General features: G+C 36.2%; 2 protein-coding genes across 2 annotated transcripts; one reads left to right on the forward strand and one right to left on the reverse strand.

Annotated features, from left to right (window-relative positions):
* The first annotated feature begins 559 nt into the window (after positions 1-559).
* On the forward strand, positions 560-5,653 carry LOC128244774 (neuropilin and tolloid-like protein 1). The gene is made up of 5 exons (XM_052962852.1): positions 560-888; positions 1,251-1,384; positions 2,490-2,607; positions 3,986-4,129; positions 4,559-5,653. Exons 1-5 carry the CDS (start codon positions 687-689, stop codon positions 4,789-4,791), a joined length of 831 nt encoding a protein of 276 aa, XP_052818812.1. The 5' UTR covers positions 560-686; the 3' UTR covers positions 4,792-5,653.
* Positions 5,654-10,438: 4,785 nt separating this feature from the next.
* Positions 10,439-19,921, reverse strand: LOC128243859 (uncharacterized). Its single transcript, XM_052961841.1, has 2 exons — positions 19,156-19,921; positions 10,439-11,452 (listed from the first exon to the last, which is right to left on the reverse strand). Exons 1-2 carry the CDS (start codon positions 19,172-19,174, stop codon positions 10,584-10,586), a joined length of 888 nt encoding a protein of 295 aa, XP_052817801.1. The 5' UTR covers positions 19,175-19,921; the 3' UTR covers positions 10,439-10,583.
* Positions 19,922-20,244: the final 323 nt, after the last annotated feature.

Below are 20,244 nucleotides of genomic sequence, written 5' to 3' on the forward strand. Positions count from 1 at the left end.
CTACCTTTAAATTACAACTCCAATACTAAAACATTTAAAATCATAATATCTCACAAGAACATCAATTATTATTAAATACATATATTTTGTATGCATGAGCTATGCATTATACTAAACTATGAACTGTCCCTTAGAATATTACCAGTTCAAGTATTTGATAAATCGTCAACATAATTCGTTACTGACAGGATAGGAAATTTGGCCATTGGTATAGACAATGTTGTTGTAAGATATGGCTAAATTAAACTGAAAATAATATTGGAATGTGATGTAAAGCCTTATCTTTTTGGAAACTGCAATGTTCAAGGAATCAAAATATCAATCGATCAAGTGATTCCCGGTCATTAGACTATTGCTCAATTCCCTTACTCAAAGCCCCGCGTGCAGTGAGAATTTGATAAATCATATAGAGCGCATGCAAATATATCTGCACGTGATACGATCATTTGTTTTGTATTAATAGGCGTCAAGTGTGTACATTGAATCTTGATGACATGAAACAGATCCTTGATTTAAATAATTAGACATCAAGTGCTTTCACTTCCTGAAAATCTCCGGGTTTCAACGACCGAAATTTATATTTTATTGTAATATTCGTTGTTTGACTTCGAAAGGTCCAACATCAATTAACCGGTATACTAAATCATCGGCTAATTTGAAAATAAGCTGGTATCTAGATAGGCAATATGGCGATTAAATTGTGTGTGGTTTTATTTTTATTCGTCTGCAACGCTTTCTGTAAAACGTTCGTTCACGAAAATGACACATTAGAGTTATCTTCTGACGATTATGCACCGTTTAACGTGACGCAGGTTGACGATGGGAGGGACGTCATTTATTCCAACGGAGAGGACGGAGAAGAATTGCTCTCTTTTAAACCGCAACAAAGTAAGTGAATGTTTTTCAGCAAACAAAAGACTAGGATAAGTCACAAATTAAAGACCAGTTCCTTCTTGAACCTGAAATTTGCTGAATACATTCAGAATTTTTACTATCATATTTTGTAGATTATTATTATTAAAAACACACTTTTCTGAGTCTGATTCCGAGTCGAGAGTCAGACTAGGCTAAGACTTGAGACCATTTGTAAATATATACTCGGGATATAGCTACTTTAAAGTAACAACATAATAGCTTCGTACTTAAATATCATTTTCTTCTAACAATATACTGTCAGTTGTCACTTTTGCTCGTTTTCAACCCTAGTCTCTAAACTATTTTTCTTCAATAACGATTGTATTTGTTTCTAGACTACATGGCCAACCTGTGTAAACAAAAACGTGTCCTTCACGACAGGAACGCTATACTAGTCTCTCTGTCCGCAAACAACCGGGTGCCGACCATAAATCCTTGCGTTTTCGGCGTGGAGTCAGCGTCATTTCCGGTATGAATGTTTTAGCAATTTTAATCATCGAAAGCCACACCACATTGTATGCTAAGAAGCATTTTAATATTAATCGGTGATTGTACTTACTGCTGCGGAAGAAATTACAAACTCCACACAGTGTTACTTCAGAGTGTGTATACCACGTGATAAAATACGTCATACATGTATATGCTACGTCGGAAGGCAACGTTTTGCTTAAAATGAATACTTAAAAAAAAGATAATTTTTCGTTTTCTACACCATTTTAAATGAAACAAATGACATTCTATGCCGCTTAAAGAGCACCATTTATTACCAGGGTTTGATTAGGTAATACGTGTCTTCAAACACACACAAACAATGCTCCACCAGAAAGCGGTTTTGCGAAAGCGCTCGTCGATGTGTTTTAAGAAACTAAACTCTCAATCAAACTCTGGTAAAGGACCGAAGGCGGGGTCCCGTAAGCGGCGTAGACTGCGCTATGTTTCATTTAAAATGGTGAAGAAATAGTAAAGTTATCTTTGTTTAAAGCCTTTATTCGATGCAAAATATTGTCTTCCGACGTAGCATTTATGACGCAATTGATCACGTGGTGCGCACACACACTGTACTTCCCTTACAGTACATTAATCACTGCCACCTTGCACATCACATGACTACATGTAGATCCTCACTGCGCTGCGGTAAACATTGAAAATTATCTTTAATTTTTAAATATGATTTTGTATTTTAACCTCATTGAACCTTGAATAATTGAAATTTTATGAAAACTTTCCCAAAAGACAAGAAGAAAAAAAAACATTCAAAAACTATATATAGCTGAAATCAAGCTATCCTTGCACCGGGTGACAGGAATATAAATTCTACTTGTCAGGGGAGATTATTGCGATGTAGATTAAAAAAAGAAATACGTGAAAAGAAAAAAATAACAAACAGGCAGCGGGCAATAATCGACGAACATCTCAAGCATTATTTTGAAAACCAGCAAGGATTATTCATGTGGTGCATATTCCCCATCATTGATAAACGACACAGTTATATTCCCCTTATTTTCCCACCTAAATACTATCATCAGTATCAAAATAACTGTTGAGATTTGAAGAGAAAACTTCCATATTTGCAGACGTACATGTTCGTGGTGACGTTCCGCTCTATGAAGCTCTCCACGAAGTCCAACAATGTCTGCGTCAAGACGCGTCTTGACCTCTTCGACGGACAGTCTTTCTCACATCAGATCAGCGGTATACTTAAAGTTTTGACACAGCCGGGGAAACTTTCGCATCCTGTATTTTTTATTGTTTCCAAGTTCTTACTTTCTATGTGTGTGTTGATTTTTGTACACCAAACTAGCTACTGTAAGTATGACGGAATTCGCATTCGGAGGTACTCGGCCATTTTTATCGAACGAAATGGCCGATCCGTTCCGAATGAATTCGAAGAAAAGGGTCAAGTGTCATCATAGCCCTGTTGTTAAGCGTCGTGTTCGTGCAAACACTCAGATTTACCGAATCTTAAAATGTTCAAACTATCCAAATGAAACTCAAATCTCATGTTACAATTGACAGCACGCACATGTATTAGAGGCTTTCATAATTATCAAGTGATACCCCTTCATCGCCGAAGAAAGTATAGACTCGAGAGCGTTTGCAGCCAATTTCGATGCTTATATTTGATTTCAAGTTATGTATAACATGAAAAAAAAAATAAAGATGAGGATACCTTTGCTTAGAATTCCATTTGATTAAAAAATACGGTACAATTTCGTGACAAAAATATATTTTTGGTAAATCTTAATGTTCTTACGAAAGGGGATAAACCTTAAATCCCTTCTTTGACAGAAAGTAGAAGTCCGTTTTCTCAAAATAATGGGCGGTACCATATATACCTTGCGCCTTTTACACAATAAAACCATGAAACTTTGCGAAATCAAAGCACAAAAGGCACTGGCGATTTAGGGTTCCTTTAATAAGGCATCGTGGGGTTAGATGCCTAAGGGTACCAAGCGTCATTACAATAAAGGAGGTTTTGTAGTGCATACGGGGTGTGTTCTTATTTCAATCACAGTATTCAAAACATTAAATGAGTATGGGTGTTTACATTTTAACGTCTTTCATACATAGATGTATACATACTAGTAATTTGATTAGTTAATGTGATGTATCATTAAATCAAAGCACTGAAAGTGGTAAATATTTTGGTGTTTAAACGTGCTTATAACTGTCATTTGCTGCATAAAACACATTTAATTGATTTGGTTAATTATTTGTTAAAGGCAGTTATAATATATTAACAGAATAATGATCGTAAGTTATACAGTGAGACAGGTTTTAACACTGTATACTGCGACCTCTGTAAATAATATACTAGAGTATGTACGTAACAAGGCAATTGAAAAAGTGAATAAAGGGTTTATATTTCGTGGGATCTTGAATTCGTGGATCACCCAACCCACGAAAACCACGAACATTAATGCCCCACGAACATTAATGATTTCACAGTAATTTGATTAGTTAATGTGATGTATCATTAAATCAAAGCACTGAAAGTGGTAAATATTTTGGTGTTTAAACTACAGCGAAAAGAAATGCGTTCGTGACAGCACATTTCTCTACATTGTAGATTCCAGCGGTCTGTGTGGCACCAGCACGCATCACAGCTCCTATGAGACCAGCCGGAACTTTCTGACGATGAGATTTGGGTACATCTCTCAAGCAGTTAACGTACATGAGAACTTCCAGGCTGTCATCACGCCTTTTCATTTAGGTAAGACGTTCTAACGGTAAGACAGATGTAAGATTCAGACACACGTATCTTGTCTCATGTTTTATTCCTGAATTTTCTTCAATGTTCAGTCATTGGGGGCCCGTATGGATTACTTCTTAGGTTTCCAACGCTTTAAGAAATCTTACCATAGTGGATAAATTTTCAGTGCCTGCATGTCGGTTGTGTGGAATTACACTTAGTTTAGATAAAAAAAAAACATATAAGATACAAGATACAAGAATCTTTATTTAAACATTACAATGAGCTTGTGACCTGGAAATAAAAACATACACAGTACACATATTGGAAGTATTTACAAAAGCCGTTTCTTATTATATTCATGCTTTCAATTGCAAAAAGTAAAATGGACTAGAGCCAAAAAAGTGATAATTTATGCCAAGTAAGCCAATGATAACATTGCTGTTGCAGGTAAATGCCGACACGACGAGTTCAAGTGCGCTAACAAGAAATGCGTCCAGTCAAACATGCTGTGTGACGGGTATAACAATTGTGGAGATAATTCCGACGAGAAACACTGCGGAGCAATCGCCCTCTCCATTGCTGCTATTGTCGGGATCGTTGTCGGTGGTGTGTTTTTGATCGGCTTAATTGTTCTCTGTATCTGCTGCAAGTGTTGTTGCTCAGTGTATGAGAGATTTTAAGGATTTGAACCGCTTATGAGAGATAGTAAAAAAGTACCCTGTTTTTTAATAAAATACTTAGATATTCTGTTTTCTTTTAAACTATGTTAACTGCGTCTTGCTTATTTCCTGCAATATGATGATTGGTCAACTGTTAAGGTTCATTCTATCTAATAGTTGATTGCTCGTAGAGTGTAAACGTAGATTTCGATATTAATCTTGTTAATGCAATCTGTGTTGTTGTCGTTTTTAATTTCAAATGGAAAGTCATCTTTTTTAATATTAGCTGTAGTTTTTCAATGCTTATTACATTTACAGACCTAAAATTTGTATCGTCTATGCAGAACACTTTGAATAAGATATTCATGAATTTTTAAATGATTTGGAAGAAAAATATAGAAACTACGGAAGAAGTCCACGTGATTCTAGATCACCCCTCGTGGGTACATGTAAGGAAAATTGGATGATATTGTTTTGTGTAAAAGTTGTATTACCACACACATTTTGTATTTGAAAAAAAACTCGAAAATAAGTTCTTGTACGAGAAAGGGTACAACTGTTTCTGTTCATTGTGAAGCGGTTAAGTAGTTACAGACAACCGAGGAGTTGTAAAACAATGCTGGAGAAACCACGTGGACAATCCCAGAAACAAAACATGACCATGCTCTTAATTGATTGTCAAGTTTTGATTGTACTTAAGTGATATATCAGTGTGTATTGCTTCATTTCTTTTTTATGAATCTGACCATAAACCCTTTCACTTCTTCAAAATGCTCCTGATCTGGACATCATATGATTAAATCTCCACTTCAAAGTATTTACGAAACGGAAGTATGCTAATTTACTTTTGTTTGTATTGAAATAAAGTCATATGAAAATCCTGTTTAATTTCCTTTTCTTAATTGTCAATAGGAAATGACTTCATACGATCCTAAGTTGCCTGAATAATAGATCCGCATAATCTATAAACACTAGAGTAAAATTGTTTGAGCGATTCATATTTGTTAAGTACATATGCAAATTTAACAACGGGAGACAATAAGTTTAAACTTATTTATTTAACCACGTTTGTGAAACAAGTTATTGCAACAGTATATTAATCACTCTCGTTGGCACGATTTTACGCGAGAGTGTGGTCTTCTGTTGAGGGGGAAACCGGGAGTATCCGGTGATAATCCACTTGTCCGGCTTGGTGACCACACATCAAACTTACATGCACTCACGGGTGACAATTAAACCAACATATGTGAGTGTAACCCACTCTCATGTCCGTACAGAATACTCCTTATGTTCCTTAACGAACCCTTCATAACAAATATAAGAACAGTCGAACCCCGTTAGCTCGAACAGGGACCGGCGAAAATACCTCGAGCTTCGGAAAATTCGAGCCAAGCGGGAGTGATTACCTTCAGTATTAAGTAATCGGTTCTTTACGTCTAGTTCGAGCCAACGAGGAATTCGAGGCAACGGGGTTCGACTGTAAACGATTGTGAGAGTCTATGTACCGCATCATACTTAGAGTGTTTCTCCGTACCGCGTACCACTCTCGTATCATTCGGAACATCTCGGCCATTTCCATCGAAAACAACATTGGATGTATATGGACGGTTTGCAATGTCAGAAATCTTTACATTTAACTACGATGCAAGTAGATCGCGTTGTTATTTCAATTTAGCAGTCAAATTTAATGACTTTACTCTTGGGAATATTAATTATTTATCCAATAACACACTTGATTGGCAATTGACTTAAACTTAGTAATACAAACAACTACAAGTTAAAACACAACAATCAATACTTTTATTAAACAAGAGGGCCAGATGGCCCTATATCGCTCAAGTAAAACTTTGTGCTATAGACTTGTTGATAATTAAAGGGCAATAACAGGGTTTTGGCTTCTCTGATGTATCATACCCATTCACATTCTCGCCAAATTTTGTGATGATTGGACAAATTCTTAAAAAGTTATTGATAGGACAAGAGCAATTTTAGATAATTTCTATAATTGAAGCGCAAGAGCTCTCGGGTAACTACAACAGGCGTGTAAAAACATGACAAATATGTATTTGTTTAAAAAGATACAAAGGGCAATAACTCTTACAATATTTAAGTTGTGAATAAGTTAATGAAGTTGGTACCTTCAATGATTTTAAAACAATAAAATAACAATAAAAAAACAGATGACCCATATTGGAACTTGACTTAAAAATTATCAAAACAACCTATCTGACATATTCGGGCTGAAAATGTTACCTCTAGAGTGTTAACAAGGTTTTTCCATATTTGGGCTCTGTGACCTAGTTTTTGACCACAGATGACCCATATTCGAACTTGAGCTAGAAATCATCGAAACAACCTTTCTGACAAATTTCCAGGATATTTGAAGTGAAAATGTTACCTCTAGAGTGTTAACAAGATTTTTCTATATTTGGGCTCTGTGACCTAGTCTTTGACCTCAGATGACTCATATTCGATCTTGAGCTAAAAAATCAACGACACAACATGTCTGACAAATTTCCAGGATATTTGGGCTGAAAATGTTACCTCTAGAGTGTTAACAAGGTTTTCCATATTTGGGCTCTGTGACCTAGTTTTTTTTTATCCCAGATGACCCACATTCGAACTTGAGCTAGAAATCATCGAAACAACCTTTCTGACATAATCCTGGATATTTGGGCTGAAAACGTTACATCCAAAGTGTAAACAAGATTTTTTCCATATTTGGGCTCTGTGACCTAGTTTTTGATTACATATGACCCATATTCAAACTTGAGCTAGAAATTATTGAAACAACCTTTCTGGCAAATTTCCAGGATATTTGGGCTGAAAATGTTACCTCTAGAGTGTTAATATTTGAACTTGAGCTAGAAATCATCGAAAAAACCTTTCTGACAAATTTCCAGGATATTTGGAGTGAAAATGTTACCTCTGGAGTGTTAACAAGATTTTCACATAATTGGGCTCTTTGACCTAGTTTTTGACCCCAGATGACCCATATTCGAACTTGAGCTAGAAATCATCGAAACAACCTTTCTTTCATACTTCAAGGATATTTGGGCTGAAAATGTAGCCACTAGAGTGTTAACAATTATTTTCTATTTTTGGGTCATGTGACCTAGTTTTTCATCCCAGATGACCCATATTCGAACTCGTCCGAGTAATTACTGGGACAAACATCCTGACCAAGTTTCGTGACAATTGAGACAAAAATGTGACCTCTAGAGTGTTAGCAAACTAAGTGTGGATGGACGGCGGCCGACGGACATTCAACGATCCTAATTAGCTCAGCCTCAGCCTACGGCTAAGGTGAGCTAAAAATTGATCTTCTTAAACGGCATACATCCGAGGAGTTCCGAATGCACTTATATGAGTACCGAGTTCTCTTTAAATGGGAAAACAGCCTCTTCTATGTTGATATCAAGAAAATCCAGTGTTTCAAAATGTGTAACTAGAATTTCGCGATTCGTATATGTCGCCCATCATTGCCAAACCAAATTAAGCAGTAACAATGTACACGCCAAAGCGAATGCCGGCAATGTTTTTACAAATTCAACCTAGGCTACACATATCAAAATATAACTTAAACTCAATGATCGAATATTTAATTTTATAGAAAAGCATGGACAATTAAAAGTAAAGCATTTGAAATATAGAGTTTATATCTTCGTGAAAACTTATTTTACATTGCTTGGTTATTCCGTACAACCAAAGTACTGTAAGTGCTTAAGCGACGAGTATAGTATAAACGCCGGACTACAATAGTCAGTGATGCGAGTATAATTCGCTGTGTCTATATTTACTCAGACTCCCATTTAAAATAGCACAACATCAAGTGTTACAAACAACAGGGGCGTGTGTGTGTGGGGGGGGGGGGGTACTTGGGGGCATAGCCTTTTGACTTACGGCACTCCATTCGAACCGAAATTGATTTAGTTTTAAGAGTTTGCAAGGGGGGTTGTAGGTACTACCCCATTTGTTTAACAATTTCTAGTCCGAAATGGTGCATTTTGGACGTATTTGATTACTTGTTTCTCCTTTATTGTAATAACTACTCAAATTGGACCATTTTAAGGGATGCTAGCCAAGTTCGACCCACTGGATCCGCTTGTGGATTATTTTTTAACATGGTTTATTTTGACAACTTGTATTGTATTAAAACAACTGTAAAATGTGGCTTACAATATGTTAAACGAGTTTGACCATCCAAGTTCTCAAAGGATTTTATATTGCTCTTAAGATTGTAAGTTTTAAGACTTGAGTCTCAAACTCAGGCCCAAGACGTCTGTCAATTTGACCATTATCAATTTCTATTTTTTTTAGACATATTTTAATTTATTGCGGATATACTAGTTGCTCTGATAAAGACGATTTGCACGTTCAGTATCACAAATAGTACATGTATCTTGTTTAAGCATGTGGACACAAATATTCACACAAATATCCACACAAATATCCACACTTTTGGTGTATATCAATTTGCTTGGTCAGCAATAGAAAAAGTCATGTACGCAATGTTTTTTCTGAATAAGTTTCCGAGAAATATCCAACATTCATGGTTATATAATTTATTATTAGAATTAAAAATATAAAAAAAAAAAATCAATAAACAACACAAGTACAAAATACAACTGGTATAAAATTGATATTAACGAGTTTGCATACTAAAACGGCAAAAGCATTAGACATGACATGACATCACAATATTTATCCATACTAAAACAATGAATATCAGAAGTATAACAAAACATGCAGTGACCTAAAAACGTACGTAAGAAAGACGCTGGTATACTCAAGATTGAAAAATGATAACAAAAATAATAAATGCGACTATGAATTAATTGCTAGATTGTCATCCTCGCCCCTTCCCCTCCTTTTTCCGCCACCCCTTATTTTTTTTTTGGATTAAAATAAAAATGTTAAGCTAGGTTCTGTATATGCGTATCAGTCCGGTACTGGCAGGTAACGGGGTTAATTCATACCTCCGATGTCGATGAGTTACGATCGTATTCGTGGTTCCTCTAAAACACAAGCATATACAATCGTAACAACTCGGCCATCTCCGGCAAGCTTCGTATCTGTTTGATACTAGCCGAGGAGTTCCGATTGAAGCATATAGTCCCTTTATGCAATGAGAAATAACATGATAAGATATTCAGTTATGTGTATACCACGTGATAAATAGAGTCATAGATGCTACAACGGAAGGCAATATTTTGCTTCGAATGAAGACTTAAATTAAAGATAACTTCATCATTTTAAATGAAACATAGCGCAGTCTTCGGTCTTTTACCACAGTTTGATTGAGAATTTAGGTCTTTAAAACACTTCGACAAACCTTTTCACAAAACGGCTGTCTGACGGTGCACTGTCAAAACTGAACTTCGTTTCGAAACAGGTTTGTCGAAGTGTTTGACGAAAATAATCACCTTATCAAACTTCGGTAATAAAACGAAGGCGGGGCTCTTTAAGGGGCATGGAATGCCCTTTGTTTTATTTAAAATGGTGTAGTTATAGAAAATATATATTTGTTTTTAGACTTCACTTTAAGCAAAATGTTTTCTTCCAATGTAGCATTTATGACGTAATTTATCACGTGGTATACACAAACTGATATTCAACGATGAAACAGTCATCTAAGAAAATAAAAATGTACCCCCCCCCCCACATTTAAAAAAATGGACGAAAATCTAGAAAATAATTTATATTTGCCAAAATGTAAATGGAATAGTTTACATCCATGTTAACCAATAAGTATACATGTACTGTATACATGATCTGTATTGTACACTTATTTACAATGTAATACATATTATTTATGATATCATGTTTGATGGCGAGATATTTGAATTTAACACTAACCCATTTTGAATAGAACTATTTGCTTTGACATTATTAATGTTTGTGTTTAGTTTTTGGCTAGTCGGTTTGGCTTCAGTCACTGTATTTGAGACACTGTTATTTTTGTTCTCCACATTTGTGTTATCACTCTTTTTCGTCGACCCTATATCTTTAAAGTGAACCGTTTTTGCGACTACTTTCGGTTTGTTATTGACGTCAACTGTTGTCAAGGTAACGTTAGTGAGAACACGTGACTTGCTGGAAACTGGTCTGCCTCTAGGCACAGGGCTAGAACTCTGAGACACTCTTTGTCCATGCACCGGTTTTGGTAACTCGTGCGTTTTTACATGGTCACCTGTCGATTTGGCAAACACCGGAAGTCGAGCCATTCGTGGTGTAAGAATTGTATCCCCATCTTTTACAACAATGTCTTCAATCCCTTTGCCAGCATCGGCGTTTTCAATAGCAACTTTTATTTCTAGGTTAGCACTATCACCAAGTTTGATTCCATTTCCTATAACTTTCTTCTCCCCTCGCCGTCTTTTCATATTCTGTACATGCGATATCCATCTGTTTATGAAACTGAGCGCCTTAGCACGTTTTTCTCTACTCATTTCCCGCCTTTTGTACTTAAGCACCGATAGCCGTGCGTTTAGCACATGGCGCGTGTTTTCGCTGACGTCACTGTCGTCGTCTTCCGGTACAATATTCTTCCGGCACAATTTGCAAACTTTTGCAATAAGAAAGGAGAAACCAATTGCAATAATTATTATCCCAAGGGTGATAACTGCCTTTACGCCAGCGTTATCAAGGTCAGATGTACTGCTCTCATAGTTATCGCTGTCTGAAAATATCAAATGAAACAGCGGTGGTAAATACTCAGAACCAAGTCACACTACAGAGGCCAAAATACAGTTTTAAATAAAACAAAACAATTTTAATCTTCATTGTTTTTATTAAATGCTTTCCGGTGGGTTATAGAGATTTATCAGTGAAATAAAATGATATTTCCTTTTTTTAAAGTGACACTCTTATTATTCAAAATCAATACATACACATGTATAACAAACATCAATTTTGACTGATAAACCTTTAACTGCTTACTAAATAATGCATTTTTGGAAAATATTTATTACTGATAACAATATTGTAACCATGAATTTAACAGCAGAAAGCGCAAAACTATTAAATGATTGGTGAATGCTAAAATATTTACTGTGATCTACTATAGTCTCATAAGGTAGAAATGCCGTATTTTATGCTCATTTCTTTCAAATTAAACTTGGTATCCTTCATTAGAACCATTGTTTTCGACAATTATTCATCCTTTTTGGAATATTAAAACAATATTATTAAATGTGGTAAATCTTATTTGGGAGTAAGAGTGCATCTTTAAACAGTTAAATAATTTTATATCAGCTCAATCATGCCAAAGGTCTGGCCCAACATTTCAAGGACGTCATTTTCCGAAATAACGTTACGCCCGCATACAAGCTTGCGCGCGTTCCATAACAACTACAATTAGATTTCATTTTATATCCTTTTTAGGCAAAACTATGGTTAATTTCAGTGAAAGATCGCAGTATATTTTACATCCTGAACACCAAAAGTAAATATTTTACGAGTGGCTACATCACGGGTGAAATATGGTTTTCGGTACTCACTTAATGAGATATATATTACAATCTAATACTGAAACATGTAATTATCTGCATTATTTGCATTTAAATCGACTGTATCTCATTAAATTACAGATATCATACTGTAGTTGAACCATTTCTTAATTAGTTTCAGCGTACTAAAATGTCACAGGTAATCAATACAAGCGCCTATTAACCGACATAAATTTTATTATCTGGTATCTTTCCAAGCCAGATGGAAATAAAGTCAAGAAATCACAGACTTTAAAGCAGATATTCGTAAATAATTAAAGAACGTGAAACGAGAATGTGCTTGCAAAATGAAAGCTTCTGGTGTCGATTTTTGTAAGGCACTATAGTTTCTCGAAAGTACTTACTCAACCGAATATACTATCTTAAATCCTATTTATCATGTAAAAGGAATGAATAAATCTCATTCTATTATATATTTTATGTTTTATTAATTATTCTTTAATCGAAATGTGTGTGTACCATCTCAATAATTTCAATAAAAATGGAAAAACAACAACATTAAAGCACCACTTCAGTTTTTAGTAAATCATTTTTATGTTTGTCTGTTGCCGAGTTATCACATAGTACATCCGTCCGTCTACCTGCCTGTATGTCACGTAACTCTGTTTTCCGAGTATCTCACGTAGTCCATCCGTCCGTCTACCTGTCTGTCTGTTCACCGCCTTAATCATGTAGTTCATCCGTCCGTCAACATGTCTGTGTGTCAAGTCTGTATTTTCTCCGAGTAGTTCACGTAACCAAACAACTGTTCACCTTAATGTTACTCCCGTCTGTCTATTTTCCGATAATTAAACATAAACACATGTAGTACATTCGTCCGTCCGCCTGTCTGTATGTCCAGTATGTATGTACTCCGAGTATTTCACGTAGTCCATGCGTCCGTCCGTCTGTCTGTATCTCCAGTTTTTCAGTAACGCGAGTATTTCACATAGTCCGTTCGCGTGTCCGCTTGTCTATATGTCCAGTCTGTCAGTAAATCCGAGTATTTCACGTGGTCCATTCGTCCGTCCGCCTGTCTGTATGTCCAGTCGGTCAGTAAATCCGAGTATTTCACGTAGTCCATGCGTCTGTCCGCCTGTCTGTATGTCCAGTCGTTCAGTAATCCGAGTATTTCACATAGTCCATTCGTTCGTCCGCTTGTCTCTATGTCCAGTCTGTCAGTAAATCCGAGTATTTCACTTAGTCAATTCCGAGTATTTTACGTAGTCCATCCGTCAATTCGCCTGTCTGTACGTCTAGTCTGCCTTTTTTACGAGTGTTTCATGAAAACCATCCGTCCCTTCGGCTGACAAATGATTTGGGTATATCGATTTGGGGAGGGTTTTATGGTACATAAATAAATATATATTAATAAATAGAACAAAATAAAGGAATCAAATTATTACGAATACAGCTTTATTCCATACATAAAGTTTTTTTTATAATATATTGTTTGTCAGACTGTTTCTATAAATAACTGTTGGAAATACCATGCGTATGTTTTATTCGATTTAGTTTTTAAGTTTGGCTGTTTAATATTTACTCATACGAATGCTGAACGTAATTAAAATAAGTCGCACACCTATTTCTAAACAACGATTTTTATATTTCCCAAATTATAAATTTACTCACTTAAACCTTTTGTAAACACTTGTGTATTATTTGTCCACATGGGCCGTGACCGTCTAGATATTATGTAAATAAATTTTGAATCTTGAATCTTATATTCCCATTCGACGAATAGAATAATAATTATCTGGTTGTACCGTGACCCATTACAGCGAAGCTGTGGTCATATTGACCCATAACAGTGTATACATATATAATGATGAAGCTCGCGTCGTATTGACCTATTCCAGTGCATTTATAATGATGGAGCTCTGGTCATATCGACCTATTCCAGTGTATATATAATGATGGAGCTCTGGTCAATATTCCAGTGTATATATAATGATGGAGCTCTGGTCAATATTCCAGTGTATATGTAATGATGAAGCCCTGGTCAATATTCCAGTGTATATATAATGATGGAGCTCTGGTCATATCGACCTATTCCGGTGTATATATAATGGCGTAGCTGTGGTCATATTGACCAATTCCAGTGAATATATAACGATAAAGCTCTGGTCATATTGCCCTATTCCAGTGTATATATATTGACGAAGCTTGGTCTTATTGGCCTATTCCAGTGTATATATAATGACGAAGCTCTGGTCATATTGGCCTATTCCAGTGTATATACAGTGACGAGGCTCTGGTCGTATTGACCTATTCCAGTGTATTTCTAGTGACGAAGCTTTGGTCATATTGACCTTTTCCAGTGTATATATAATGACGAAGCTCTGGTCATATTGACCAATTCCAGTGTATATATAATGATGAAGCTTGGTCATATTGACCTATTCCAGTGTATATACAGTGACGAGGCTCTGGTCGTATTGACCTATTCCAGTGTATTTATAGTGACGAAGCTCTGGTCGTATTGACCTATTCCAGTGTATTAATAGTGACGAGGCTCTGGTCGTATTGACCTTTTCCAGTGTATTTATAGTGACGAAGCTCTGGTCATATTGACCTTTTCCAGTGTATATATAATGACGAATCTTGGTCATATTGACCTATTCCAGTGTATATACAGTGACGAGGCTCTGGTCGTATTGACCTATTCCAGTGTATTTATAGTGACGAAGCTCTGGTCGTATTGACCTATTCCAGTGTATTTATAGTGACGAAGCTCTGGTCATATTGACCAATTCCAGTGTATATATAATGACGAAGCTTGGTCATATTGACCTATTCCAGTGTATATATAATGACGAAGCTCTGGTCATATTGGCAAATTCCAGTGTATATATAATGATGAAGCTCTGGTCATATTGACCTTTTCCAGTGTATATATAATGACGAAGCTCTGGTCATATTGACCTTTTCCAGTGTATATATAATGACGAAGGTCTGGTCATATTGACCTTTTCCAGTGTATATATAATGACGAAGCTCTGGTCATATTGACCTTTTCCAGTGTATATATAATGACGAAGCTCTGGTCATATTGGCCTTTTCCAGTGTATATATAATGATGAAGCTTTGGTCATATTGACCTTTTCCAGTGTATATATAATGACGAAGCTCTGGTCATATTGGCCTTTTCCAGTGTATATATAATGATGAAGCTCTGGTCATATTGACCTTTTCCAGTGTATATATAATGACGAAGCTCTGGTCATATTGGCCTTTTCCAGTGTATATATAATGATGAAGCTCTGGTCATATTGACCTTTTCCATTGTATATATAATGACGAAGCTCTGGTCATATTGGCCTTTTCCAGTGTATATATAATGATGAAGCTCTGGTCATATTGACCTTTTCGAGTGTATATATATTGACGAAGCTCTGGTCATATTGGCCTTTTCCAGTGTATATATAATGATGAAGCTCTGGTCATATTGACCTTTTCCAGTGTATATATAATGACGAAGCTCTGGTTATATTGGCCTTTTCCAGTGTATATATAATGATGAAGCTCTGGTCAATATTCCAGTGTATATATAATGATGAAGCCCTGGTCAATATTCCAGTGTATATATAATGATGAAGCTCTGGTCATATTGACCTTTTCCAGTGTATATATAATGACGAAGCTCTGGTCATATTGGCCTTTTCCAGTGTATATATAATGATGAAGCTTGGTCTTATTGGCCTATTCCAGTGTATATATAATGACGTAGCTTGTTCTTATTGGCCTATTCCAGTGTATATATAATGACGAAGCTCTGGTCATATTGGCCTATTCCAGTGTATATACAGTGACGAGGCTCTGGTCTTATTGGCCTATTCCAGTGTATATATAATGACGTAGCTTGGTCTTATTGGCCTATTCCAGTGTATATATAATGACGAATCTTGGTCTTATTGGCCTATTCCAGTGTATATATAATGACGAAGCTCTGGTCATATTGGCCTATTCCAGTGTATAAACAGTGACGAGGCTCTGGTCGTATTGACCTATTCCAGTGTATTTATAGTGACGAAGCTTTGGTCATATTGACCTTTTCCAGTGTATATATAATGACGAGGCTCTGGTCATATTGACCAATTCTAGTGTATATATAATGACAAAGCTTGGTCTTATTGGCCTATTCCAGTGTATATATATTGACGAAGCTCTGGTCATATTGGCCTATTCCAGTGTATATATAATGACGAAGCTTGGTCTTATTGGCCTATTCCAGTGTATATATAATGACGAAGCTCTGGTCATATTGACCTATTCCAGTGTATATACAGTGACGAGGCTCTGGTCGTATTGACCTATTCCAGTGTATTTATAGTGACGAAGCTTTGGTCATATTGACCTTTTCCAGTGTATATATAATGACGAAGCTCTGGTCATATTGACCAATTCCAGTGTATATACAGTGACGAGGCTCTGTTCGTATTGACCTATTCCAGTGTATATATAATGACGAAGCTTGGTCTTATTGGCCTATTCCAGTGTATATATAATGACGAAGCTCTGGTCATATTGACCTATTCCAGTGTATATACAGTGACGAAGATTGGTCTTATTGGCCTATTCCAGTGTATATACAGTGACGAGGCTCTGGTCGTATTGACCTATTCCAGTGTATATATAATGATGAAGCTTGGTCTTATTGGCCTATTCCAGTGTATATAATACAATTTAACCTAATAACTCAAATGAACTTTTGTTCTGTCCCATTTGGGGCACAAACTTATACGGATAATTTTACATAATATTTATACTGGCGGATTCAGGCACGGGTATTCGGGTATATGGGTCGCTTATTTAGTTGCGCCCCTGTAACCGTCCTGGATTTTATCATAATATCACAGCAATCAAATATTTAATAACGCTGGAATCATTGAAAAGTTTCACCTTATTTTGAGCATTATTTTGCTAACAAGAAATGTTATCATTTAATGTTTTTAAATTGTGTTTGTTCAAACTTCCAAACTTTCGATAACGTCAAAAGATAAGATTTTAAGTACAATAATTACTTCGATAGAAATCAGTGGCAAAATACTTAAAGTATAAATATTTGCAGAATTTAACCTGAAGACATTTGCAATTAAACTCTTAATATCATGATCTGTGAAAACAGCCTTTATTGTAACATAAAGGCGTTTATTGGTGCTCAATTTTTAAGTATTTACTTTACACAGTTGTTTTTATTAGTGTAAGATTTAGACGGAGATATCTGTGCTTAAGGCAATCTGCATGTTTTAAACATGGAATATTTGCTTATATGTTTTTCAGCATTTTAAGACAGTAAAACGCTGAAAATCAGTCAGTCAGTCAGTCAGTCAGTCGGTCGGTCGGTCGGTCGGTCGGTCGGTCGGTCGGTCGGTCGGTCGGTCGGTCGGTCGGTCGGTCGGTCGGTCGGTCGGTCGGTCGGTCGGTCGGTCGGTCGGTCGGTCGGTCGGTCGGTCGGTCGGTCGGTCGGTCGGTCGGTCGGTCGGTCGGTCGGTCGGTCGGTCGGTCGGTCGGTCGGTCGGTCGGTCGGTCGGTCGGTCGGTCGGTCGGTCGGTCGGTCGGTCGGTCGGTCGGTCGGTCAGTCCAGTCCAGTCCAGTCCAGTCCAGTCCAGTCCAGTCCAGTCCAGTCCAGTCCAGTCCAGTCCAGTCCAGTCCAGTCCAGTCCAGTCAGTCAGTCAGTCAGTCAGTCAGTCAGTCAGTCAATCAATCAGTCAATCTTGCTTATACATGTATGTATTTACGCATTTTATGATCAAGACAGTAAAACACGGAAAAATCAATCAATCAATCTATCTATATATATATGTATACATCTGTCCGTCCGTCCAACTGGTAGCCCGTCCGTCTATCGATTAATTCTTAAATGGGGAATATTTGTTATTTGACTAGTTCAAGAATAATTTAATGCAAAACGATTTAAATAACCCGCTTTATAAACTTGGTCATGCTTTATGTATCAATTTATAGCATTTTTGTTTAAAAAAACCCCCCTTTTTCCTACTAGTTTATTAATTTTATGCTTATATAGCTTATTTAATTAAATAAAGCACTGTAATTTGGTAGCTGGTGGACTCATTAGATTGAGACGTATTAATTACTGATAGTGCACCGAATTCACAATTAATAAATTATCTAAATCGAACTAAACAGACATAACAAATGTAACAATAAGACTGTGTTTATAAATACCAAACTATTTTAACGATCGTTTGAACATCTAGTGTGCAGAACAAAAACGCTATTTCTCTTCAATTGTGTTACGACTCGGTCAGATAGCTAACCAAATCGAGCATGGTACTAATTTGACAGATATCAATGTCGCGATTGCTTTGTTCAAATTGTTTGAAGATTAAGAAATATTTTCAACCCGTCAAATATCAAACGCGTACATGTATATATCTTTTGTTTTCAATCAGAGGTCGAGGTCACAAGGTGCATTAGTTTTACTACTGGTAACATAATAAACATTGCTTAGATGCACTAACGCGGACAGTCACCACCACCCCCTCCCCTTCCCAACCCACACCCTATGCACATTTATGTTTTATTCTTCTTAATTTAGGGCCTATGATCACAGTGGCGAAAAAAATGATTACAGTCGAACTCACTTAGTTTCAATTTCGCTTTCCTCGAATTCCTCGTTGGCTCGAACTAGATGTAAAGAACCGTTTGGTAATTCCTCCTGCTAGGTTCGAATTTCTCGAGGCTCAAGTTATTTTGTCCGGTCCTTGTGAGTTCGAGCCAACGGGTTTTGACTGTATATCAAAAAACATACCATAATGAGTGACTTTTTCAATAATATTATGTTGAAAGAGGTTTTTAGCTTTAAAAGAGAGTTTTTTTTTAAAACTGTACCTTTTCAAGAAAATGTTTTTTTGAGACTAAAAGTACCTACCACTTCCACTGTTAGACATTCTTCTGTAATACACACTCAAAGTTTGCGATAATTCACACCCGCTAAGTCCATCATTTTCATCGTCCCATCGTCATGTAGATTGAATTTCCAAATTGTATATTCCGCACGTTTTTTGTTAAAGAATTAAATCCGAACTCACGGTAGCCTGTTTTTCGGAAGTTTTCGACGAGCTGTCTCCATGTCTAGTGTATTTTAACAGATATTTCGTTTTTACATAAAACTGTTATCTTTTGTATGTTTACAAATAATCCAAAGACAAGTAACGGCATCTTATAAGACGGTATTAATCATATTATAATGTTCCAATTGGCATACGAAGTAAACAATCGTTTTAATTCTTTGACGGATTATTGCACAGTATTAGCACACTCCAGAGCAGTTCATGTCATGATACCTACAAGATAAACTGATTGATAAATCATATTACATAAAATAACAATGGATTAAATAGTACCGACTTTAACCAATGCCATTTGAAATAGTAGCAAATAAGGCACAAACATTTGCTTTATATGTATAAGCCCCAATGCATTACAATTTCAATGTTTTATAAAGTTAAGAATTATTAACATATTTGTCAATGGTGCATCTATGATACATTTTCCGTATGATGTTTATTATCACAAAGCTCAGGTAATATTAAAATAACATATTTCCGATTTCTATTACAGCAGTTTTTTCATACGATTTACAATACAGAACTATAGTGTATTCCGAATTTTAATCAAACAGATAATTAATCCAAACCGAATACAATGGACGATTGTTCAGACTGAATAATGCGTGTACCAAAACCAGACAGAGAATATTGACTTGGAGGCCATAAAAGAACCGAATCTACCCGTGTTCAGGGCTGGTTCAAATGCTTTTTAAGACTTCGACAGAATTCTTAATTTCTTATACATCTTTCTGTTTGTTTTCTGTTTTGGTGAACATAAGCAATAGCTTCATATTAAAACGTTGTGGTTACATTCAATATTATACACATGTGGTGTGGTGTTTTGTTAGTATATACTAGGTCATGACAACCACTTGACGTTTGAAACACGAAACGGTCGTTTCCTAGGT

Source organism: Mya arenaria, chromosome 8, assembly GCF_026914265.1.
Source record: "Mya arenaria isolate MELC-2E11 chromosome 8, ASM2691426v1".
NCBI classification, from domain to species: Eukaryota; Metazoa; Mollusca; class Bivalvia; order Myida; family Myidae; genus Mya; species Mya arenaria.

Bases quoted from the DNA above. Each gene is read 5' to 3' on its own strand.
- LOC128244774 (XM_052962852.1), top strand. From the start codon at position 687: ATGGCGATTAAATTGTGTGTGGTTTTATTTTTATTCGTCTGCAACGCT. The intron at 889-1,250 runs GTAAGTGAATGT...ATTTGTTTCTAG, and splicing joins CTCTTTTAAACCGCAACAAA to ACTACATGGCCAACCTGTGT. The intron at 2,608-3,985 runs GTATACTTAAAG...TCTACATTGTAG, and splicing joins TTTCTCACATCAGATCAGCG to ATTCCAGCGGTCTGTGTGGC.